This window comes from Lipophrys pholis (genome assembly GCF_963383615.2).
Source record: "Lipophrys pholis genome assembly, chromosome: 17".
NCBI lineage: Eukaryota > Metazoa > Chordata > Actinopteri > Blenniiformes > Blenniidae > Lipophrys > Lipophrys pholis.
In genome coordinates, this window is record NC_137643.1 from 3,091,639 (window position 1) to 3,109,814 (window position 18,176).

The 18,176-nt window shown below is 40.5% G+C and overlaps 1 protein-coding gene across 2 annotated transcripts; it reads right to left on the reverse strand.

Annotated features, from left to right (window-relative positions):
• Positions 1-1,627: 1,627 nt before the first annotated feature.
• On the reverse strand, positions 1,628-16,948 carry LOC308122603 (choline transporter-like protein 4). Of its 2 annotated transcripts, XM_080484530.1 has the most exons (23): positions 16,709-16,948; positions 13,651-13,699; positions 13,478-13,551; positions 12,067-12,145; positions 11,866-11,965; positions 11,647-11,769; positions 11,506-11,566; positions 11,278-11,398; positions 11,133-11,150; positions 10,608-10,691; positions 8,934-9,046; positions 6,665-6,787; positions 6,319-6,418; positions 6,011-6,103; positions 5,809-5,911; positions 4,771-5,030; positions 4,202-4,296; positions 3,894-3,997; positions 3,411-3,484; positions 3,261-3,331; positions 2,423-2,517; positions 2,266-2,350; positions 1,628-2,047 (listed from the first exon to the last, which is right to left on the reverse strand). In XM_080484530.1, exons 1-23 carry the CDS (start codon positions 16,755-16,757, stop codon positions 1,929-1,931), a joined length of 2,193 nt encoding a protein of 730 aa, XP_080340656.1. In that variant the 5' UTR covers positions 16,758-16,948; the 3' UTR covers positions 1,628-1,928. The 2 variants fall into 2 exon arrangements, with proteins under 2 accessions (XP_080340656.1, XP_080340657.1); XM_080484531.1 differs by lacking the exon at positions 11,133-11,150 and having other exon boundaries at positions 16,709-16,927.
• Between the last annotated feature and the right edge of the window lie 1,228 nt (positions 16,949-18,176).

The window sequence follows — 18,176 nt, forward strand, 5'->3', positions numbered from 1 at the left end:
ATCAGGTGCACATTTATTCTACATATATATATATATCCATAAAAAGAAAAAAGAAGATGTCGTTGCAGGACTTTAAAATGCAATGCACGCGCCTATGTTATCTTCTCTAAACAGAAAGGAGTCGTTTGCCATGGCAACAGGGCGAGCTCGTTCCCTTTAGCGCGGTTTTTCATGACGCTCGCGCCGCAGTGAGCTTCATGACGCTCCGGGCAGACAGGTGACAGTGGCTAACGATTAGCCGCTGTCAATCCCTCTAAAGCCCGCGTGTCTCTGCATCCCTGATGTACCGAGCACCACCTTCACATAGACCGGGAAAGACTCACCGCCGAGCCGCGTTCTGTGCTCCTCTGCCGGTGTCGCTGCTGCTGCTGCTGCTGCTCGATGTTTTCCTCCTCCTCCTCCTCCTCCCTCCCTTTTTCACTAAAACAAACAAGATGGCGTCCCCTGTCTCCCTCCTCCAAAGATGCTCCACTGTCACCACATCCTAAACTCTACCTCCACATCCTCATCCTCAGCCCATCACACTCTGCCTCAAACGATTTAAAGTGCCCAAAACAACTTGGGAAAAAAAGAGAAAACTGTTCAAATGGCTAAGACAACTAGTAAAGATATAAAGCAAATATATACACAAAATAGTTAGAAAAGGCTTAAAGAAACAGCAGCTGGAATGTCAAAAACAACCAAGGTCAAAGCCCCAAAAAATGTCAAAATCAGGAACACCAGTAGAAAAGTTAAAAAGAGACTTAAACGTGTCAACACAATTTAAAAACATATTAAAATAGCTATTTAAAACCGTAAGCGCCATTTCCAACAATGACTCCATCCCCTGGCCAGACAGTTCCAGTTCCTGGCATCTGGACGGAGATTTAAAGCCCCGAAACTTAAGACGAGCCGCTGCAGGAGCAGCTGCTGCCATTTCCCTTCTAAATCAGTACTGAAAGCACTTTACTCTTGGGTCTTATGTAATGAAGTTCAACCAGATTTTTTATCTATTTATTGTACCTTCTTTATCATATTTTCAACAAGTCTTCATAGTGGTATTGTAGCGGTTCCTTCCATTTATTTATTCACTCTTTAACCTGTCAGTGAGCCTGTGAGCACCCAGCTATGTTTGTATCACAACTGTTATTTTACTGTCCTGCCTTTTAAAATAGCTGTATGTACTGTCAGACTCCCTCTCCTGCTGCACAAAAATCTACCTACGGGTATCAATAGTCACCTTTGAACTTCTAAATGCAATGTTATCAATGCATCGATCCAGTTTTATAAGTCAAAACTATAGTCTACTAACAACTTTAAGAGCTTCTCATTGTAAAGTTTAGACATTAAAATCTGTCTGCAGACCGATATTAATGGATTGAAAGTGGCAAAGGTGGCTTTTACTGATCAAGTTTGCAGATCTCTGGTCTAGCTAATACCCAAAACCTAAAAGGAAATCTAAAAGCAGGTAAAAACTTTGGTTTAGAGCAGGCATGGGACTACATCAGATATTGAGACTGCAGTTAAGGGACGAGTTAAAAGACGACCTCAGTTCAATACTTCACCTCAAACATGAGATCTTACAGGAGGTCCACAGACGGGATTCAGACACAGACACCGTTTCAAGAAGGTTTTTGAAAATACAGTTCAGTCAGAAAACATGAATTTATTTTGCCACAACAAACAACATAAATCTTGTGGCGTGTGAAGCTCGCGTCCACTTCTGAACATTTAACAGTCATAAGAACAACTTTCCAAAACAAAAACTGAACTTCATAAAAGTTCCCAATAGCTGGAAGGAGTCCTGTGATGTGAACAGGAAGTAATACGACTTTATATACAAACACGTTCGAACAATTCCAAACTGCAACATCACAAAATGAGTTTGGTGAACGTCGAAGAAGGAGTGTCTAATAAAAACAATGGGAGGTGTGTGTGGGAGACGCTGCTCAGTCCTTCCTTTTCCGTTGTTTTGGAGACTCGTTGGATTTGTTGAGGATTTGTCGGAGGTTTTTGGACATTAAGTAGGGTTTCTGAAGAGATCCATCGTTTCGCTCCAGGTCCTCCACTGTGAGAGGAACAGTGACACCAGTGATCAAACATTGTCGTTTCAAGACATATAATTTAGAATACAGACAATAATGTTTTGATGAACAACCTGAAATTAATTCTGAGTCTCATGGTATCAAAATTCTGTCCATGTTTTTTTCACAACAACTCTCACAGTATGGAATCTCGGCCAATAGAGCCCCCGGGGCTCGATATAAATGATAAACGTTTACTCACAGAAGCAGAGGAAGAGTGTGTCCACGCACATGTTGTACACACTGAAGAATCCATTAGCGATGAAGTAGCTTCCAAACACCACCGTCTGCAACACAATGGAGTAAAGAGTCAACCTGAAGTCTGCTCTCAGAAAGACGGCGGTTTGTCAGTAACTTACGATGATTGGCATCCAGTAGTAGTTGAGGGATTCAGAGCGAAAGTCACTGCCCGGTAAAGGAATACGGCCCGAAAAGAAAAAGAAGGACAAAGTACCTGGAAAAAAGACGTAGAGTTCAAGGTCTCCTCCTCCTTCCATCTCAACTGCTGTGTGAATGCTATCAAGTAGAGATTGTGAACAGAAATGGTAACGCTTGGAGACACATTACATATGATAGAACCTGGAGTGGCGTGTGCTGGAGCCGATCTCTCTCACACACACAGGAAGGAACTTTGCACAGAAAGGCTGAAGTCACAGAAAACTTGGACTCCAATCAGGAATGATCTGACTGTGAGGCGGACTAACACACCCCCATGTAGCCTTCAAGGTCTCTCCTGATTTAAATGAACTGTATGAAGAACACAGCTTTAGCTCATTATTCTTTTTGTGGTTTTCACTGTTGCAGGAGGAAAGAAACACAACATCAAAAAACTGCTTTTAAGCAGTCAAAATGAAGCGTTCGCAGCTTATCAAGCCCACGGTGGTGTATCGGTTAGACTCTCCACTCAGTGGGGAGATTCTCACTTTGGTCTTCATGTTCTCCGTGTTTCTCCAGCTTCCTCTAATATCTACAAACACACATGTGAAGGTAACTGATGTCTCTAAATTGACTTCAGGTGTGATTGTGAGTGTCTTTTGTCTGGGATGGACTGATGCCCTGTCCAGGTTGAACCCTGCTTTCACTGGTAAGCTGAACGAAGTGGAATAGATGGATGGATGGATGGATGGATGGATGGATGGATGGATGGATGGATGGATGGAAGCTGCACTGACAGATCTGCAGCAGTGTTGTACGCACCAACTCCTCCGACCACCAGGAGCTTCCCAAAGAACAGCAGCAGGTCCGTCACTTTGTCCAGCACCACGACCCTGCGACCACACAGCATTCACACATTCTAACAAACACACTTGTACCAGCGAGCGTCAGAAGAGAAACGTCACAACAAACCTGATGACATTCCTCATCAGCAGCTGGAACGCATTTTTCGCAGAGACACAGAAGTTTTTCCCATAAATGGCAATCTGTCAACAAAAAAAAATAAACTTTTGTGATATATCTCATGAGAAATTGTTATTTAGGTTCTCCCTTTACTGTTGTGGCCACAGAAAGTCATTGCAATGTAGATTGACCAGTTTTTACACAACATGTCCTTCCTGAATGCAAACCAGCGTTCAACACACACAAAGTCAAGACTTAACCTCACAGTTTCAATAATTTTATATATACATATAAAAAAATATGTCCATAAATTTTGTAGTTTAATTTTCTTTCAAAGATGATTAGTAACCATCGCTACGACAGGGCTGGTGGCACATCGTGTTTAGTAAAAGCCAGCCAAGACAATGAGTTGCTGTGGTGACCCCTGTAGGAAAGAGAGCAGCTGAATAGACACTAACTCCACTAAAGATGATTTATCTGATGATGTCTCACCATGATGTAGGTGTTCCTGTTGAGAAATTTAATAAACTTCTCCAGACACCAGAAGCAGCACTTCAGGCAGCACATGATGAAACGTGCCACTGGATTCTGGGACGCTGAGGATGAGGAAAAAAAGCACCCAGCTTGAGTTTCTTGTTATTAATTTCTTTCCATCACATTTTTTTTAGCAATTCCGAGATTTTAGACTTTACGGAGATAAAATGCAGCTTCATTGCACTGTGAAATCACTAATTTTCAATATTCGGAAAGAAAAAGCTTTGACGCTGTATTTCAGTCTGTGTCATAATCCTCGGCCTTACATCTCAGTTTGTCGTCAATGTACTCCAGAAGAATTCTCACAATCTGCACCAGCGTCAGGATCAACGCACCGAAGGCCAAAGAACCCACGTGGTACCTAATATGGAAAATAAACACAAGGCCTCACAAGTTAAAGTTGAATGTAATGGTAGGAGTAAAAAAACAAAACAAATGGCAAAGCTAAATAATGGAGAATATATTGGGATATATTACACCAGTTGATCTGGCTCATAAACTGCTACCTCGCACAGATCTAATACGCCCTCTGGAGGGCTGAATGGGAACTGCAGTCAAACGCAACGTCCTGGAACCTTCTTCTTTAGGAGGATCCAAGTATTTAAAAGGTCATTATGTCTACAACGTGTCAAACATAAATGTTGTCTTCACTGTGACAGTCAGCTTGATGGCAAATCATGCAAGTAGTGAATAAGACTTCATTCGCCATGTTTAAATGATCAGAGCACTTTTGATTTCCCTTGTTAAACCTCTGTGGTACAGACTGTGTTTTTGTCACTCAATAAAAAGTACACTGGAGGTCTGACACTGAAGTGACAGCTGCTTTGAAACCAACCTCAGAGTGCGCATGAAAGCAGCACACACGGGGAACATGGGGATGTCCTCGGGTTTGTTGAAGGCCCAGTAGTACGAGGCGAAGGCCCCTGCCAGCGTGCACTGACCCAGTGCAATGACAAAGTTGGCACACCAGAGGAAGGCTATAGCGTTGTAGATCTGCAGGTTGAAGAGGTTCCTCTGAAAGAGACCCTCTTCGTTGTATTTGATGAAGATGCAGCGGGCTGAAGGGCAGCTGGGATAATCGGATGCGTTGAAGTTCTGAGAGGATGAATGTGAGGAGCGGAGAAGTGAGGTGACGGGTGGAGACATCTGCAGCTTGTTATTCCATCCCTTCATTAATGAGCTTGGGTGGATTAGCTTTGTTCTATAGGTGATGGGGTTGTTAATTAAATTTTGAATATGCAAGAATTACAACAAAAAAAAAGATAATATGAATTCTTTGTTTGAAAACTCAATTTCCACTTTAAATTGTAACCCCTCTTTATAAATGAGTAATTTATGTATAGATAATCTTTTTTATTTGTGCCTTATGTTACTTGTACATTTTCTCTATATGCCCTTAAATTTTAGAGGAGAAACTTTCAAAGAGAAATTTTCAAGTGTCATGAAGGGCATTCAGTGTAAAATCTTTAGCGATTGGAATACTGAACAGAATATGATAATCACACCTGATTGACCCGGGACAACAACCGCCACAGCCGTTGTTAAATAACGGTGTGACTGGAAACTGTGCTACTATAGACTGAAGCAGAAGAGGAAGACAAATGAGGAGGTTCCAGGAGAAGAGGAAGATTGGGAAAGTTAAGGTGAGTGTAGGGACTCTTACAATATGGTGGAAAAGTGAGAGAGATGGCTTGGTCATGTATGTAAGGAGAGAAAACTGTGTAGGAAAAATGATGCTGAGGATGGAGCTGCCAGGCAAGACGAGAGGAGGAAGGCCAGTAAAGAAGTTCATGGATACAATGAGGGAAGACAGACGTCATAGGGACAGAGGAGAAGATTATACTGCAGATTACAGAATTTAACAACAACTAACCTGGGGGTCACAGGTCACGTTGCCATTGAGACTCTGACAGCTGCTCATAGTGGAGTTTAAACCCACCACTTTGTAGACTGGATTCCCTGAAGTGGCCAAATATCTGTACACACCAGTTTAAAGAAAAGAGTCCACGCTCTGGAGGTTTTGAATAGTACAATATCCGTTCTTGTGAATAAACAACCACAAAAGTAAAGGATACAAAGCGGTGATGCCCCAGTAAGCAACACACACCAACAGGAGAACAAATGTGACCAGAGGGAACGCCAGAGCAGACATCATGTGGCTGATAGTTCTGCAGAAGATCAACACAGAGCAGGAGGTTATACCGAGGCGAAAATGCTTCTTTTCATCCTTTTACAAAGCAACATGAAAACATTTCCACGTTACCATGACATTACAGTGTCCTCAAATGAAAACAGAATAATCAAGCGAATCAGTTTAAATGCTCAATCTGCCATGTGAAAACTCAAAAGGTGTCCAGTACTTTGGTGGTATGACATGACTCACTTGCTGGCCTCCTGGATGAGGGCGATAGCGATGAGGATTCTGGTTCGCAGAAATATGAGAATCAAAAGAAGAATCCCCTCCACCACAGATATGACGATCACTGGTGGGTAGAGTGAGGGAGACAAGCTTTTAATTTGATATTACTGCTGGTAATTGTTGCCAGAATGTTTTTTTAACGACTGCATTTTAACATTAAGTCACGGAGTCCTTCTTTTCTTAATATATTCTTGAACCACCTCTCGACCTCATCATTCCTCATTCAACAATGACAGTGTGACAGATGATTGCTTCAGTTCAAAAAAGCACTTGGAAGAGTCAAAAGTCAAAAGTGACCAATCAGACTCACGGAAGGCCAGCCAGGTCTCCTGGACTTGGAGATAAATGTTAAAGTTGGTGGTGAAACCAACATCAGTGATGGTGGCAGAGATTTGCTTGTAGTTATCGTACTCCCAGTAGCAGTGCCATATCCCTGCGGAAGAAATAAAGAGTGACATAAGGACACTCAAACAACTCAGAGCAGAACGGTGCAGTTTACAGCTTGTAGACACATAACCTCCGGCCGTCCTTGAACTGAAATTATGACTGCTGGGATTCTGAAGTTTGAACCTGAACTTTATAGTGAACATAATTCCTGCTTGCAGACAGACCGTGAACTATTTTGTTGGGTTGAAGGAAGAAATTCAAACACTGTTATCCTATAAAACAATGAAAGAACCGATGTGGAGTGAGAAAAGCCGCTCAATACAATAAAACTTACTGCTTTTTATACAGATGGTTAAGTAGATCTGAGCAGAGCACATGTAGTTTTTCCACATAGGACCCGCTGGAGGCTACAAGAGGACTACATTCAAGTTAACTGTGCTTGACTCGAACGAGTCAAAGTATATTATATCGAAATGGGCTTTTTTATTTATTTATTTATTTATTTATTCCTTTTTCTTTTTGTTTCATCTAATTTTAAATTGTTCATTCAGTCGAAATAAATCAATCAAACTGTGCTTGTGTTCTGAAAGTGCGACAGTAGTTCAACAAACAGCTCATAGCCTACAGACATTGGGAGTTTGTGTTGGAGGTGGGTTGCAGCATCGGGTCACCCACACTGGCGTGGCCGGGGTTTTGTACAGAATTGCCCAAAACGAATCATCATAATGACTGCAATCATGTGACCTTGTCCTGTAATGACTGGCGTTCCACCAGGCTAAGCTAAGCTAAGCGAAGACAAGCCTCTCCTCTCTTTGTTCATGTTCACTCTCTGGTGAATCAAGTGGGCGAGGTACGACTCCACATAATTAACTAAAAGATTAAAAAATAAATTAGTGTGTACACAGTAGAACCTCTGGCAAGCGAACTCGGTAAGAGCAGACACCCTGTAATGAGACCTCTCACTGTGCATGGACAGGTTTTAACTGTTAACGCACCTTAATGAGCGGACAACCTGCTTGACGCGGATAACAGACAGGTCTTTCTGGCAAATTTCAAGCTGAGCGACACTAAAATAGCCAAAATCATTGGACTGGACCCGATAATCCAAATATTTGTTTGCTGTGATGTCCGGATATTAATTTTGAAATGTGATAAATCGCCTCCTCCTACGCAGCGCGGTGCTGTGCTGTGACGCTCCTCTCAGCTTGCACGAAGAGGTTTTAACTGTTACACACCTTAATGAGCGGACAACCTCCCCTCTCAAGCTTAAGTCTCACTTTATACCAGGGGAGTCAAACATTAGGCCCATGGGCCAAAACCAGGCCGCAAAAGGCTCCAATCTGGCCGACAAACCACCAAGTAAGGCGGCTATATAGGATTTATAGTTTCGTTTTTTGTTTTTACACTTCACTGTTTTTTGTGCCAGAATGCCTCATTAAAATTGACTCTTGTTAACGTTGTAATAATTTTCTGTACTAATTGTTTGATCTTGCCCACTCAAGACTGGACCGTATGGGGTGTTTCTTCCATGACATTATTTAGTGTTTGGTTTGTTCGATAACAACTGGCCCTACAGTTTGTCCCCGTGACGTCTCCCTCTGAAGAGAGGATACCTGTTTTCAAGGGAAACTTGCTCCTGGATTTTAGGGCGTCCCTACATCAGGGGTTTTACTGTATATATAGTGGGGAATTGGTGAATGTTAAAATAATCGCTGTATATGTTTTGAGTTGTTGTGTTTGCGTTGTTGTAAATTGTGGCCATTTATAATTCCAATTTTTGATTGACGTTAAGGTAGGGTGGCTCAAACACCCCTTGCATTTTTGGTTCAGCCCAGTTTGTCCTGACTGGACCAATTTAGGGCTGGGCTTATTCAAAGGCTTCTGTCTGTGTCAGGGAACGGAGAGACGACTGAGAGACGGAGTCTGAGTGCGAGTCAGCCAACTTGCTGTGAGGTTGGAAATGACTGTTTTTTCAGATTTGTGAAAAGTGAGCATTCCAAATAACCTAATTTTATTTCTGAAACGCTGACTTGCAACCTCATCCTTTCTCATCCACCAAATCTCGTTCAGGCAAAACACATCCCGAGTCGGGGTGACCATGTGGTCCCTCACAGCGATGTAAAGAGTAAAATCCAGTGTAGACTGGCAGCTAAAACGCCACCGCACACAGAAACATATCTGTGAGTGTTTACCATAGGCCCCGGCAGCCAGGACTCCGAAGATGAGCACCCACACCATAACAGGAGCGAAGAACCTCAGCAGCAGCAGGAACAGCAGACTGACCACCATGGCGATCAGCAGGCAGCTGAGACAGAGAGAGACGGCTCAATGTGAGGTTATTGTCAGACATGCTCAATAAGGTTGTTTGTTTTGGACTCCATCATCATTGCCAATGGCTGTCTACACTTTGGTCCACCATCCAAGCACACCGACACAAAACATAATTCCACAAAACAAAAACAAAGCCAAACGTTCAATGTTTCCTATCCCAGGGCCTGAAAAACAGCTTAGATGATCCAACAGTGTCATTAGCAGGTTTATTTCATCAGGAGGCTTGATAATTATGCATCTATTTGATTGTTTTAATGCTCCCTGCTCCAGCATCCTTCATCCAACACAAAAGATAAGATTACAAACTGTGAAAAATGTATAAAAATGTTGGTCATTGGATAGTACTGAATAGCATAAGTATGTCTCATAAAGTACATGTTTAGTAGACCTTTGTGTTGAAGTCAAGTCAAACTTTATACGGGTAATAAAACTAGTAAAATTAAAAAAATATATTAATAAATGTGAAGTGAGTATCGAATGTGAGAGAAACAAAGCTGGATTTGCAAAAACTAAGCACAACAAATTAAGACACACGTTTAAGGTTCAAGGTTCAGAGAGAATAAAGTACAATAAAATGGTCCAAAAAATAACACAGGAGCAATTTAATAGTTAAAAGGTTAAATAGAACTGAAATAAAGAATTATACCTTTTATTCATGAAAGGCCAAGACGGATGTATGCTTTAAGGTTTCCTTGAAATGTTTAAATCTTTATATTTCCCCACAGGCCCTCAATAGATGGTTTCAACATCTCGGACGCTTTACTGAAAGTCTTTATTCTACATTTTATGACTTTATGAATAAAACAGTTGTACCAGAGGACATGAGAAGGCACAGAGGTTCATACGACGTGAGCATATGAGACATATATTCAGGTACAAAAGCACAAAGTGCTTCAATATAAAAATAAAATAACTTTAAACGGGATTGTGAAGCTCACTGTTAACTACTGCAGGGACTTTAAAACAAGTGTCATGCTCTCAGGTCTCCTGGTGCTGGTCAGTAGTCACAGTTGGGATTTTGGCACTAGCAGGAAACAAATGAATATTTGTTGTTGTATTTAAGACTGCTGCTGGTATGATGTTTAGATGTCAACTTCAATTTTTCCCCGTCCATTGTGGGATGTGGAAACCGTTAAATATGGCGTGAATCCCCTGCCCTCTGCATCTGCATCGTAATTCTTTTGCCCATGTTTGATGTCCGCTCTCTGTGTCGGCCACTATATTTGGCCAAAATGCAGGATCACAGATCGAAGTGTCTGATCAGTCTCTGATCCAGACCGCCACTCCTAAATGAATGCAGAGGAGACACTGAATTATGATAATATTTCTACTGCCGTTACACTGTCTACTTCACAAGTGACAGTGTAACGGCCCATTAGGCTGCAATTGGCTGGCGAGAACACTGGACTAAAAGAACCTTATTTGATATGACATTTAGTCTTTTATCAATCTATTTACAGCTACAAAGTGAAGAGCTGTATGATGTGTGTGTCAGCAGGTGGCAGTGTGCACTGTGGCACAGATCAGTAACTCACATGAGGATCCACGGCCATGACGACGCAAAATCCTCAAAGATTCGAACGCTGATCTCCTTGGCATTGAATCCATTCACAAGGTCCCTAATGAATACAGAAGCAAGGCCTGGTTGTATTAATGGCTGTTCTGCTTTTCAAAACTAAACCCGACAGAAAATAACAACTGAAACTGAGACATAACAACTAGTTTGAAGCATCCTGAAAGCAAAGACAAGAATGGTAAATGGTTTTTACTGATATAGAGATTCTCTACTTATGTGACGGGAAGAAAAGATGAACCAAATGAATTCTACATGTTAGTGATAATTATTAAACAAGTACATTTTTAAACATTATCTGATGAATTCTCTTCTCCATTACATAAGTAGTAAGACACATACAAGGCAATACAGGCTATAAAAACAAACCCCAGGCAATCAGCTGTGAGCTCTGAGAACATGCCTCCTCAAAGGCTGCTGTGAATAACCAAGCGAAACACTACAGCTATCACCAGCTGCCACACTACTGCCCAATACAAAAACTCACACATTCACCGACCTTGCGCTGATGATGAGGAGAAAGAAGAAACGTGTGTTATTTCAGAAGTTATAGAAGACGTATGAACTTAAAGCTTTGGCTTTGTGTTTCAGTCATGATGAGGATGAGACAGTATGAGGAATCTGCTTCTTACCCAGTGCCATTCTTGATGATGCTGATTGTGTCATTGACTGAAGCAGGGAGGCCCGGGACATTAGAAAAGGATGGAGGGATGTCCTCCAGTTTTGAGAAATCAGGCAAACATCTCCCCAGCACTATCAGGATAGAACAAAGTCAAAATTGATGAGAAATCACTTCATACATTCTCAATAACTTTCAGTCGCAATCTCAGTTACTGCAGGTAAAATGTGTCTTTTCTCACCAGGAGAACTGGGGACGTAGAAATAAGGGCAGAGCTCCTTTTCCAAAATCTCTGACACGGTCTGAAAACATTGTTATATCATGAAGTTGTAAGAATATGAAAAGCCCGTAAAAATGTAGACGATCTTCTGCTAGAGCTTACCAGCGTAGTAGTTTTCAGATCTAAAGCTGGCACACACAGATCTTGATTGAAAACATCTTCTAGTTTCTGACCAGGTAAATACAGCGCTGCCCCAAACTCAGAAGGACATTTTTCCACACACACCTGTTGGAAACACAAAGTTAGATGTTTCTGGGAAGACATGAGAGGACAGTCATTCACACATTATATTACACACTATGAAATCCAGCAGCTCTTTACCTGTGTGGTTGGACACTGAAGACCATTCAAAGTGCTCGCAATGATGTTAACGGACATGGCACATTTGAGCATATCAAAGTAGAACAGGTTTGGCCGATTTCTGCAAAATAAAGAGAACAACACTTACTTTGCTCTTATATTTCATTTGTACAGTTTCCCATTTTAAAATGATATGAAATGAAGACAAAGAGTTGTGATTACTTGTGCTCTCCGATGCCACAGAACCACCCAGTTGAGTTTTTGGGATAAAGAACATGCCTGGGATCTCCGTAAAGCCAAGCTGATAGAGCCAAAGTAAACACACATTAAAAACTAATGAAAATATAAAAACACTGACGTCACATATTTTATCTATGTAGCTTTGTCAGCAACAGAAAGAACTTCTACATCAAGTTATGCTTTCAGTAAACACAAAAACTACATTTACTGTGTTGAGTTTGAAGAGCTATCAAGGGAACGTTACTGTATGACCCCGATTCAACACAGCTGATTCTCATCAACGAGACGTTATCAACACCACTATTTGGAGCAGTGAGTAATTTCCGATACATAGAGCAGGTTAACTCCAGGACACGTAGACAGAAACAGTAAAGCAATAACAACAGTAGTTTCATTCTCTCAGAAACACCACAAGAGGTCAGAACAATATAGTCATTTTCTTCATGAACCTTTCTTTTTGTAATAGCTTCACACACAACCAAGAGCCAGTGAATTCATCAACTAACATCACTGCTTTTCAAGTACTTGGTCGAGACGGCCCAGCGTCGTGCGCCTCTGAGTGAGAATAAGTGCTGGAGAGAATGAACGGGCGGATGGACAAATAAATAATTTTGCTTGTAATAGCGGTGGAACACATTTCTAAATCTAACATCCATGATTCCACCGAGGCCCAGGCCTGTCCTTGAACTACTTGCAGAGCAGGAAATGGAGGATTATTCAGGACACAGGAAAGTGTTTTGAGTTTAACGGGGCAATGAAAGGCTGCTGGCAGGATGTTCACTGTGAAATCAGCTGTTCATAGTTTAACACAATTGAAAAAAAATAAATGTTTTAAGATGGAATCTAATTTTAATTTGGCGCAAAGAAACAATAAGATTGCCAGTTTTGGTTTATGAAATAACTGATGAACTGTAAATTGGTATTATATTAACCTTAAGGCAAATCTGCACTGTTAAGGTGAAAATCAGGGGAAAACGGTGTGACTCTGTCCAGAGGTGGACACAAGGTGATTAGTAGACTGGTATTGCAGTATTTACATAGAGATCATTCATCAAACTGCAGCTGATGGTTCAGCTGTTTGATTTATGGTGACTATTGTAATCATTAGTACTAAAGACCATGTGACATTTATTAGCACAAATATAAATCAGTTTTATTCTGACTCCTGTATTTATATCAGCGTTATGGTGGGAGACACAACAATGTCTCTCTCTCTCTACCAGAGGAATTAACTGAAACAAATTGTTCAATGATGTATGAGAATCAGACCGAATTAATGTAAAGATCCAACTGAATGGCTGTAAAGTAGGTTTATTTAATGACAAGACATACATTTGATACCTTAAAAATGCATTTAGCTTTACATTATTTGCGTGTATTTGGTGTCTCTTACCTAATACTCCAACTGCTATGTAGCCGAGGACGATGGCCAGGAAGAGAATACAGCAGATTATATCAGTGCATCCTCTGTGGAAAACAAGACACAGCAACAAGTTTGCTAGGATGATGACGAATGTGAAATCGACATAGAGCATCAGAAAGCTGACAGCTGGACAGAAGATTCACCTTTTGTGTATTGGCCCGTTGAAGCTCGGGTCAAACTCAGCTGGTTCTCCTGGGAAAAGAAAACAGCCAAGTCATGTTTCCTTTCTATGAGCACTCGACTGTTTCATCCGCCATATTTCTTTTTGGACTGAGGACAGACGACAAGACGAAACTGAATCTAGGTTCACTTGCTAACGTCGGCGTTCACATCTTTGCGTCACAGTTTGAAATAACATTCAAATGTAGGCCGTTTGGGAGTACATGCTGGGTTTAATTACACATTCCCTGCATTGGGTTATATATGAAGGTGCATGTCCCCAAAAAAACATGGTGGTGATGTTTACCAGCAAGCACATAGTCGTCTTGTCCTCTCTTCTGGGAGTTAATGAATTACTAGATGAGGAAGACCTTTCAAGTGAGTGAGGTTAAAAGTGTTTATAATTCACTTTACAGTAGAATCAGTATAAGAGAGGGCGTTTCCTACAAGGAAGAAGAGATTTATTTTTGTTTCCTGGAACAAAGGAGAAACTTGCCTTAATAACAAACAATGAGTCAAGGTCTTCAATTTACTGTTCACAAGAAGCAGTTTTCTGAACTGAATCGTAGTTAAGCTGATCTCATTTATTTAATCTACAATACACGACATAGAGCAAAAACTAAAGGAGCCAAATTGAGGCACAGCACTCGGGTGAGCAGTTCAGGTATATTTGGATAGAATTTGAATGCAGAGCGAGGTTGTCCGATGCTGGGAAGTCAAGACATTTGCATTATTTCATCAAGAAGAATATCAATCTGAGAACTTTTTGGATAAGATCTAAATATTTCTGGAGTTTTGAAGTTTGAAGTGTGTTTTCTGCAGTTAATTCCTTCTCAACAGCACAAAGCATCCCTCTAATGTCTTTACTTTCTGCGCTTCGTGTACTAACATGGTGTCAGGCAGCTCAACCTTGACAAAGACTATATCTACTCTGGCATGTGTCGTCTTAGTAGGATACAAATGTTAAAACAGGATACATGACTTAACAGCGACTATTTACTCTGTTCAAACTCCAGCCAAGTCTAAGATGCAATGTGGCAAAGAAATGTATACGGTAATAATAATAATAATAAAAACCAGCCTGAAGCACACATTCAGAGCAGTGAGAGAACAAGCTGCTGGGTCACACGACACACAATGCATCAGCATTCAGTTTCCAATCTCTTTATTCAAATATAGGTTGTTACAGACTGAGCAGATTTTGAGAGGAGAACTTTTACTTGAGTGTATTATTAATAACAGTTCATTCACTTGTAATTGAGAACAATTCAAGCACCATCGACCATGGAATACACCTTGTTCACCACAGTGTGTGCGTATCTGTCATACACTTTAATAATTGTCTGAGAAATGTACTTTGACCTTCGATACAGGGGATATGAATCAAATGCCTGCTGTTGCCAATGCAGTTAAAGTAGTGGATACTTAAACTACTTTTTGAAGAGACCTTTGTACTTTCATTTCAGTATTCTTATTTTTAATGATGCCTCTGAGTGAAAAGTCAAGTTAAATTCATCTATTTGCAGTGGACAGTCGCTAATTTGTCTTTTTTGAACTCTTCTCTGCAGTCGTGTTTGTTTCTTCAGGCTCATAGTGCCAATAGTCTGCTGTGTCCAAAAATGTCGGATTTCTGTGTTTTTACAACTTCACCTTGAAATTAAGCAACAAGTGAGCTCGCTTGTATGCCTGCTGCTCTTACTAAAACAATGCGGCCCACAGTAAACAAACTGAAAAAGCAAATCCTTACACAGTAATATGTTTTCATTGTCATTTTTACAGATTAAAAACTTCTTCATGGAAAAGTCTGACACCTCAGATTAAAGTTGTGGTGTCAAACTTGTTGGCCAAACCCTGCCTGTGTTGAGTTTTTGGGGTTTGTTGACACGACAACGCCAATGACAATTTTGAAAACGGCTCCCAAGGAGGAACGTTTTGAAAACGCTCGGACTCTGTCCCTGCATAGATGGCATAAATGCTGCTAGATCGCACCACAGCCACGGTAAATAGTTATTCTGCACAAGAGATGGGCAATATCGACAATGGTGTGATGACTCCCAGTCCATATTCTCCTGAGACTTGTTAGTTTTATACTGTAATAACATCACACTTGGCTGTCTGTCCATATGTCCGTGAACTCACCATCGTTAATGTTTATAACGTATTGTTCTCTGTGCAATTATGTGTGTTTTCATTACAAAAACAGACAACGGCACTCACTGAGTGGCCCAACAGGGAAAACTGCGTCGTTTTCTGCTTTTCTGTCTTTTAAAATGTTGTCATGTGAACATGAAACTTTTCCGAAACGAAAATGCAAAAACGATGCGTTTTCACATTTAGCAGTATTTCCATAGAGTCTACACCGAGACTGATCCTGAGGGAAAGGTCATTTTTTGCCCGTTTTCATTTCCTAAAATGCTCGGGGGGCTGTTTTCAAAAAGTTCTGTTTTCGGTGTGGCGGAAACATATGGTACCCAAAACTCAAATAAAGTTTTCAATTTTCACTTGAAAACGGGATCTTAAATGTGACAGCATGTATTTGGGCGATATTCCTTTAGATGCGTTGATAAAAAGTCACAAAGAAATGGCCTAAACCTTCTTTACATACTAGTGCTGACTGGATAGACCTATATGAAATTATATTAAAGGCTAAATATAAACGATTATCACAAAATCTGGACAATATGGTGGAGTATGCCAAACCTATAAAGCCCAATTATTTTTCATTTAAATATCGATTCCCTGCTAAATTAATCTTGTATACATATATAGTCTTAATTTTTCCAGCGAGCTTCCCGCGTTTTTTTTTTTTTTTTTTTTTTTTTATACAAATCAGTGTTTAGCGTGAACCAAAAAACAGATTTAAACCTTAATTCCAAACTTCAAAAATAATAAAAATTTACCAAATTTCGAGCAATTCTCACGATTTGTTAAAAACACCGTGTAATTTTAAGTGTTTTCAGATCATTTCAAGTCTTTTACTCGACGTCTTTTCTTTATTTTTTTGCGGCTCTTTGAGGGAACTAACGGTCGATGTCCGCTCACCGTACTTGGAGTCCGGATTTTCTTCCTCTGATTCTTTCTTTCTTCCCATTTTTTCCCACTTCAAACTCCGCAGGTGAGCTTCCCGTGGCCTGGAGGGTTTCACCGGCTCACGGAGCGGTCGGGGGGGGGGGGGGGGGGTCACTGACAGCGGCTTGAAGAGCTCTCCGGTGGCGCCTTAACGTCCTCCGTCCCTCCTGGAGCGACAGTTACCGAGTCGAGGAAATCTTTTTTTTTTTTCTCTGCCAGGCACTTGTTACTAGGCAGTGACGTCACGGGCATACGCGGATGCACACCTGCGCGTGTCATCATTCGAGGAAGAGATGTACGGAAGAGGATTATGGCCACCTAGAAGTTACTTTATAGTCAGATTTATGAATTTATTCTCATAATTCAAATCTCAGAGTGGAGAGGTCACCGTTGCGGGTCCCCGGCTATGACCCTTGACCCCAATCAGCTCCCCAGAGACCCATAATAATTTTATCCCAGAATAGGATGAGTCAAACGGGGATTAATAAAGTATGATTAGTTAGTGTTTGTTTTTTAGTTTTGAGGTCTATTTATGTGGAACAACTCATTGTGAGCAATAACTAATTCCACAATCAGTTATCCTCACCAATTTGTTTGTTTCCGAAAGGTAAAGTTTTCATCTTTACTTTAACGTTTTATGGAAAACACGGTCCAATACTCATAAATACACACTGTGTGGGGGATGAATTCATCTTGAATTTCTAATTGTACCAGACTATCATTCCAGCTTTAAAGTCAGACAAAATGTTTTTTTTAAATACTCCTCTTCAATACTTCTCTTATCGTGTAAACCACAAAACTCATGGATATTTCCTCTGCAAAACACTAAAAAACATGCTTTATTCATTCATGACAATTTTATTAATCCCCTTTTAGAGAATTTCTTCCATCCTTCAGGTTACACACAGCATCCTCGCAAACTATCCCATTCAATGTAGTTCTCAAACTTAAGATATTTCATTAAGTTGAAACTATTCTAAATGCTGCAAATTGTTTTGTCTATTACAATATCAGGGAACATATAGCCCAAACTTTTACAACTCTCCTATCCATGATAGAAAATAGACTTTTCTGCTCAAATATTATCATTTGAGGAAAGACTTAAACGTCCTTACATCAAAAACAAAAGGACGTTTTTCCAATTATGCTGCAAAATAGTAAATTTATAGCTCTGAAAAAGCAGCGACCTGTCCCCTCTTCTGTTAAGGTAATTATCCTGCATGAGTGTAATTCTAGGCAGAAATCAGACGTAATTTGAGGGAATAATAGCTATGATTTTGAACCATGTAAGAATAAAAACAGATGCATGTATTGCGCTTCATAACTATAGTATTTAAGTCTTTGGCATTTATAATGATCCGCCTTTTTAAAAAGTAATACATTTGTACTTTGACGTGTCACCCTTAAACAGGCTCGATAACAAATCAGGATAAGCACAAAA